The 7,696-nt window shown below is 44.8% G+C and overlaps 1 protein-coding gene across 1 annotated transcript in view; it reads left to right on the top strand.

Annotated features, from left to right (window-relative positions):
- LOC147033667 (tubulin alpha chain-like) overlaps nt 1-6,466 on the top strand; it is a 6,926-nt gene extending 460 nt beyond the window's left edge. Inside the window, exons 2-5 of the mRNA XM_085871736.1 lie at nt 2,182-2,404; nt 5,077-5,225; nt 5,319-5,999; nt 6,087-6,466. Coding sequence (XP_085727862.1) covers nt 2,182-2,404; nt 5,077-5,225; nt 5,319-5,999; nt 6,087-6,383 — 1,350 coding nt within the window. The 3' untranslated portion in view covers nt 6,384-6,466. The remainder of the gene's footprint in view (nt 1-2,181; nt 2,405-5,076; nt 5,226-5,318; nt 6,000-6,086) is intronic.
- The last annotated feature ends 1,230 nt before the right edge of the window (nt 6,467-7,696 follow it).

The raw sequence follows: 7,696 nt of genomic DNA, 5'->3' as shown, positions 1-7,696 counted from the left end.
GCACCTTGGGAGTGTCCACATGTGGACAAATTGGTTTGATTGTTCAACTCGTTACTGGTTGATCCGATTGTTTGCATTTTGTAATTGATATCAACAAGAAGGTTCAAGGTATTTAAAACTTTGTCATTAAACTGGCATCTCCATTTGCAGGTAAATTACCTGGAAGAACTTCAGGCAAATTTAGAAGGAACTTCATTGCCTGAGGCTATTGGGCCAATCAAGTCTGTGCAATGGTTCCCAACCTGTGCTTGTTTGAACGTTCTCTGTCCTTAAATGCTGAGAATAAAGCAAGGAAGCAACACGTACCGTTTCGAACGTCGGTGGCACAACTCGGTCAGGGTTTGAACCAACCACCCGCCACCCAGACTCAAAGCGGACCCTCTAACCGTTCATTACACCTCCAAGTCCAGTTATTATTTAATTTTAACCACATTCTGTCCTTCCAGACTCAAAGCAGATCCTCTAACTGTTCATTACATCACCAGGTGTCTGACGGGTCAGGGTCAGGTGTCCGTTGAAAGCGGGGTTGCATCAAAGCGGGACGTCTTGGTACCTGGTCATCACTGCCAGCAGTTATAAAGTGGCAGTTATAATTGTGTCTCGTTAATTACGGAATACACCAGGACACAAACACCACACAAAACAAGTTCTGGTGAGGGTCTGCAATCTCTGATTGCTCTTTCTCGCTCATTTTTAACCACGTGCTCTCTCCCAGACTCAAAGCGGACCCTCTACCTCCAACCATTACACCACCATGTCGTTATTATGTATTTTAACCACTTTCTCTCTCCCCCCCCAGACTCAAAGCGGATTCTCTAACCATAATACCACCGAATCTGGTCTGATAAGGAGATGACACTTCATTATGAATGAACTCTTCTAAAGAGGCAGTAGTATGCCGATCATGATGAACAATAATTTAATTCAATCAGGAGTACCTTTGAATCTTCCAGCTTGCACAATATACCAGATTTTAAATACGATTGTCTCAAGAACATGAATGACAAACAGGAGTTGATGATGTTGTCCAACCTGATCCAATCTTCGATGAGACCCTCACCATTCATTTCTTCGCATGAGACCATCATGATGGATATAGGACAAGAACAGTCTAACAAAGGATGGTGGTCAGCATGTCCTCATCGAATCGTTTGGGACACCGGTGAAGGGCCTTCCGTCAACTGTTAACTTCACAGGGGACTTTCTTGTATGCAAAGTAGAGGCTTGTGGGGGAAATAGAACATGGAATGGATTGGGACATGATAGAACAGAAGGAACAGTAGGAAAAGAGGGGGAAAACAAACGAACTTCAGGATTGAAGGACAAAATAGTGGAAGTCTTGGACAATTAAGAGATGAGGAGCAGGAAAGGATGCATGGCAAGGACGGGAATGGAAAGGATGCACGGGGTGGGCAAGATAGATATAGAAGGAAACTCTCAGGAAGGAAAAACTGGAAATTTGTGGGGTGGTGTTAACGGGGGAAGAAAAGATGATGGTTTTGGATGGGGGATGATCTGAGATGGTGGTAAACAGCTGTTTTGACGACCTGGAGGGAAGAATGAGATTGACAATGTCCCCACTGAAAGGGTCTTTGCTTTGGTGAAATGTCTGGTTCTGGTAAAGAAAAACACTGAATTTATTTTCTTCACATGAACAAGGCTCATGAAAGAGCAAGGCAGGACTGACAGTGGGACAAACATCAAGGGAATTAATGAACAAGAAGGGGAGGAAACTAGCAGTTAAGATGGTTGGGTTAATGGGGGTAATAAAGACAAAGACCATGGGTCAGGATGACATGAGGTGGTGGTGGTGCACTGCCTGTTTTAAGCCATGAATAGAAGAGTGGGAAAACCAGCCACTGTAAGGTGGTTCCATAGAAGAGAAAAGTGAGGAATACAAGAGTTGAGGTGTGCAATCAGCCTGGATTTTGGAAGTTTAACCAAGATGGCGTTACTGGAAGAACATGTGGATCCTGAAGTTGTTTGGAAAAGTCAGAGGACTAAGAGGGTGGAGGGAGCAACGTTGCAGAATAGACAGGAGAAAACGGAGACCACTGACCTACCTGTGACGTGAGAACAACAAAGTTTGTAATTTTGAACCGCATGACGAGAGGTTGTTGTTGAGTTTTGTTGATTATTTTCTGGGAAATGTGCAAAATTAAAACTAGTTTTGTTCCGCAGCGCGAGTGCATCTCCATCCATGTGGGCCAAGCCGGAGTGCAGATGGGCAATGCATGCTGGGAACTTTACTGCCTGGAGCACGGGATCAACCTCGATGGGAAAATGCCCAACGCCAAGAACATTGGATGTGGAGACGATTCCTTCAGCACTTTCTTCAGTGAAACCGGAGCAGGGAAGCACGTTCCTCGTGCGGTCTTCGTGGACCTGGAACCCACTGTCATTGGTAAAAGGGTCACTCTGTGCTTAATAGTCCCCTACTGGTTTCACCATAGGAGACCATAGGCTGCCTCTCCATCTCTCCGCCCGTCTGTCTACCTGTCTGTCCACCCGTCCCACCTGTGGTTTTTGAGACTATTTTCCCACACCCTTTAACATATTCAACTGAAACTTGGTACACGGCTTTGTTATGATAAGTTTCAGGGCATTTCGACAATTTTTGACAGAGTTTTGCCCTTTTTGGGCTTTGAAAATATCACATCGGTCGGGGACACGTATTGAGTAGAATTGAGTTGGATTGAGTAGAAAATCAGGGCAACTGTTGAAATGTAATTGATATCACTCTTTGTATTTTCTCCATTGATGGTGACGTGTCTTTGGTTTTACTAACTATGTATAGATATTGAAAGTATTACCATACCAAAGCAACCTGCTATGCAGATCTCCAACATTGCCACCAACAAATGTCCTTCTTCCCAACAAGTGATGACATCAAATGGGCAAAAGGCTTGAGTCGAGTCGACCCGACATGTGCGATGCGGGATTTGTGAATGAAGATGAACATTTACAGAGAGCAGGAGATCGCTCACTGGGAATCTGAACATCGAGTCTTCACTTCCCAGCATCTTTTTCAGATTTTGAAGTTGAACGCATTGAGCGGTAGTGAAAGGTGGGGTGCCGGGCACAGCCAGGCCGTTAATACCCGAAAGAGATCCCTTTGGCTGGGCAAAATGAACATAGACTGGAGAATTAAAAACATGTTCCCAGTTTGTGGTATCATACAATCTCCTGCACTCACAATAGTTGCACAGTGTGGAATCCTCAGCGACAGGTATAGGCAGGTAGGATTGCCCGAAGCGATGCATACTCGCTTCTGAGCTGTCTCACCTTGGTTTGAATTATAACCCAGCTATAAACTGTCATCCTGATGTTTCACAGGCAGGGCGGGCCATCAATGTGCATGCCGCCATTGCAATGGACGTAAAGCCGGGTGTCCCATCTGCATGCATTAGTTGGTGGATGTTAAAGACCCCACTATATCCTTTGCGAAGAGTGCGCGAGACATCGCCGGCACCCTGAACAGGTTAGTAATTCCTGCCCGAACCGACAAGGGGTATTGTATCAACAGCACAGCTGAGCCCTCAGCAAATGATGCTACCCTCAACAATGTGCTGCATATGAAAGAAGTAGGAACAGGTAGAGTTTATCATTCAAAGATGCGGAAAGATTATTTGTTTGAACAAGAGGGGCTCAGCATCAAGCAATGCTCATGTGGGCTCTTCAAAGCTTCAATAATGAAGAACTAGTCAAGCTGCATCGGCGGATAGGTAGCGAAATCGACAAAATCAGAAGGACGTTGATCGAGGGACGGTAACCTCTTTGGCTCCGATGAAGGGTTAACACCCGATACACGGCGGTTAGTATTCCTCAATCAACGTCCTGTTCATTTCATCCACTCGTCAAACGTTGTTGGGAATAACTCGGTGCCAGAAAGTGTGAAACACCTTTGAATTCCAGTGACACACCCTCACCTCCTGGCTCGAGTTCAGGACGTTTCTCCGTTGTTGGCTCAGAAGCAGAAGCATGTCAGTGTTGCAGTAGTTCGGAAATCAAATGGATAAGTGGATATGATGGAATTGGTGAAGAGATTATTTCAAACGAGGCCGAGCTTTTGGACTAAAATGTTGGAAAGAACCACTCTCAAACTTACAAGGACATCTCCATGAGGAAGAGTAATCATTCGAAAATTGCGAGAATGACAATCTTGAACACATAGAAAGTGAAACGCAATCAGAATAAATTTAACAACCGTTTCCGGTTTCCTGGTCGTGGTTGCTTCTCTTGGTCCTCCAAGTGTAAAAAGCGAAGTAGTCGTTCTGGATTTGTCTTTGTTGCTGTCGGTTTTGTGTTCTCCATATTGTTCCTCATATCGAGTGCCAACACCCAAGTTTGTTTCTTTTGTCATGTTCATCTTGTTTATTTTGATCCTGTGTCTCAGGCTCAGATAGTTTTGCGCCGACCAAACTTCTGTTCATCTGTTTCCCATACCCACTCACCATGTCTCCATTCCTTCTGTCCCATTATTCACCACCCTCAACACAATTCCCTCCTAATACCTTGTTTAATAACAAATAAAAAGACAAAAACTTTATCGACCTCACGTTTCGCTTGTCTATCTCGACTTCTGTTGACCGCGTGTTCGACAGGCCCTGTCTTGTTAAATTTTGTCCTTCTTAAACCCTTCCCTTTCAACCATAACCTCAGATCATCCCCCAATCATACTCATGATGTTTTTTACCCCATTCCCAAGCACTCCCTTTTTCTAGGTTATTGTGATTTTTTTTTCCCCCCTCCTCTCACCTCTTTTTGTTTGTTCCTTTTCCTGTTTCATCACTGCTTTCCCCTTCCCCTTCTTGCTGCGTTTCATTCAGCTTGTTCACCCATATGTGTCCTTCTCCTCATTACCTTGATCTCACTTTCACTTACGCTCTACTCTTCTTGTTTCCCTATTTCCATTTTGTTCCCTTCCATTCTACTTTAGCTCTTCCAAAAGTCTCGATCATGCACACAAAAGAATTGGTGCGAGTGCAGTTACCAAACCGAACTCCCATTTTATCTTTTTGTTTGTGGGAATCATGGTGATTGGTTATAACTGCATATTCTGTTTGGTATTTCTAGATGAGGTACGGACAGGAGCGTATAAACAACTGTACCACCCCGGGCAGCTTATTTCGGGCAAAGAGGATGCAGCCAACAACTATGCACGTGGGCACTACACCATTGGAAAGGAACTTGTGGACCAGGTGCTGGACCGCATCCGAAAGCTGGTAGGACCTCCTCGTGATGCTACTGACATTTATTCCTATTTTGATGGTCTAGTTTTTGGTGGTTATCCAATTATTTTTTTTTATTTCTTCCAGACAGAGTCGTGCACAGGCCTGCAAGGCTTCCTGATGTTCCACAGTTTTGGTGGAGGAACAGGTTCGGGCTTCACGTCTCTCCTGATGGAGCGAATGTCCGTAGATTATGGCAAGAAGTCCAAGCTAGAGTTTGCCATTTATCCGGCTCCGCAGATGTCCACAGCAATTGTTGAACCCTACAACTCTGTTCTGACCACTCACACCACTCTGGAACACTCTGATTGTGCGTTCATGGTTGATAACGAAGCCATCTATGACATCTGTCACCGCAACCTCGACATTGAGCGTCCCAGCTACACCAACCTCAATCGCATCATCGGGCAGATCGTCTCTTCAATCACGGCCTCTCTACGGTTTGATGGAGCACTCAACGTTGACCTTACAGAGTTCCAGACCAATCTGGTGCCCTACCCTCGCATCCATTTCCCTCTAGCTACATACGCTCCAGTCATATCAGCAGCGAAAGCTTCCCATGAGCAGATGTCTATTTCTGACATCACCAATGCGTGCTTTGAACCAGCAAACCAGATGGTGAAATGCGATCCACGACACGGGAAGTACATGGCCTGTTGTTTGCTGTACCGTGGAGATGTGGTCCCCAAGGATGTCAATGCCGCCATTGCTGTCATCAAGACCAAGCGCACCATCCAGTTTGTGGATTGGTGTCCCACTGGATTCAAGGTGTGTTCAATTTCATGTTTTGCAGGGTATTTCATTCTTGTGACTTGATATCGGAATTCTTCTCTGATGTTATTGTTGCTTCTCCAGGTTGGAATAAACTACCAGCCTCCTACGGTTGTACCTGGTGGTGATCTGGCAAAGCTGCAGCGAGCAGTCTGCATGTTGAGCAACACAACTGCCATCGCCGAGGCCTGGGCACGCCTGGACCACAAGTTTGACCTGATGTACGCCAAACGTGCCTTCGTGCACTGGTACGTGGGTGAGGGAATGGAGGAGGGCGAGTTCTCCGAGGCTCGAGAGGACATGGCAGCCCTGGAGAAGGACTACGAAGAAGTTGGCCTTGACTCAGCAGATGCCGATGAGGAATATATTGATGAATACTAAATAGTGTGCGACTTTTCAGCCTCTATTGTTGAATCGTGCTTCTGAAAATGTTGTCATTTAAACATTAAAATACCACAAGAAGATGTTCAATTTGTTGCATTAATATTTTTTTTCAATCATTGTGGGGGCAAAGAGGAGGGGTAGAGATGGTTGGGGTGATGCTTGGGCCTTGGACCATTTGCTGGATGTGATGGTTCTAAGGCTCAGTTCCTAAATCTTAACTTGTGGAACTGGTTTCTTCCTCTTTATTGCTCATTTCATCAACATATTGGGAAACGGGCTCCGATCAAACTTTTTTTTAACCAACAAACAACTTGTCATAAGAGAACATAATTAATCGTCCCAAGTGGGACAGATGCTCCTTTCCCAATGGAAGGTAGTCGTAGTCGGGCTGCATTGAGTAATAAAGAGGATCTTAGGGGTCTTCAGGGTCTTCAGGTTGCAATACCGTCTTCCCTGGTGAGGGTAATTCAAAGGTTTCAATTAAACAACGAAACATCATCTCGAGATATTTGATGGACATACAAACATAGATTACATTTTGAGATAATTAGCTAATTATCTCACCATCTGGATGGATTTTTATTTTTTTAAAGGGCTCAATTCGTTTTTGTGCATCGACATCATGAATCATCTTGTCAAGTTTCAAAATGATCTGTTGAGCTGCCTCAGAGTAGAGAAAAAAAAAACCCAAAAATGTTTATGGATCCATTGACAAACTGACGGAAGGAAGGATATGTACTTAAGGACATCAGCATGGCTTTAACAGCTCTTTTCAACTCTGTCGTGGACGAGTTAAAAAGGAAACCGACCACAGCAACAAGAAAGGTAAAGTCCAAGCTCCAAGGAGGTGGAATGTTTGCTCAAAAGGGCAAGATGGACTGGCAATAGAAGTTGATTTAATGATTGAACAATGTGGATTGCCAATTCCAGTGGGATCATGTTCGGGGCCAACAAACACCGGCTATGCTGCATCCAAGCAAGATACAGGATACCTGGTCAGGTGAGCACCACGGATGACACAATAAATGTAGTGGCAGCCTCACAGAGGCAAGTGAAGTGACACGTCACAGGAAAGCTAACACCTTATCAAAGACATATCACGAGGTAGAGCTTAGCGCTAAACCATCGCCACCACTGTTGCATACAAGGCAGCTCAGGTGCAGGCAAACCTTCTGAGCAAATTGCAGTTAAAATGAGGCAACATGACTCAGATAGTAAGGAAGAGGGAGTTTTGCAGTGAAAAAATGGATCCTTGTTGTGAAAGTTGGATCCTTGTTATGAAAGATGGATCTTTGTAGTGAAAGATGGAT

The sequence above is a fragment of the Eptatretus burgeri genome, chromosome 2 (assembly GCF_056783735.1).
Source record: "Eptatretus burgeri isolate ZD-2024b chromosome 2, Ebu_testis_v1, whole genome shotgun sequence".
In the NCBI taxonomy this organism is placed as follows: domain Eukaryota; kingdom Metazoa; phylum Chordata; class Myxini; order Myxiniformes; family Myxinidae; genus Eptatretus; species Eptatretus burgeri.
This window is presented reverse-complemented; position numbering and strand designations above follow the sequence as displayed.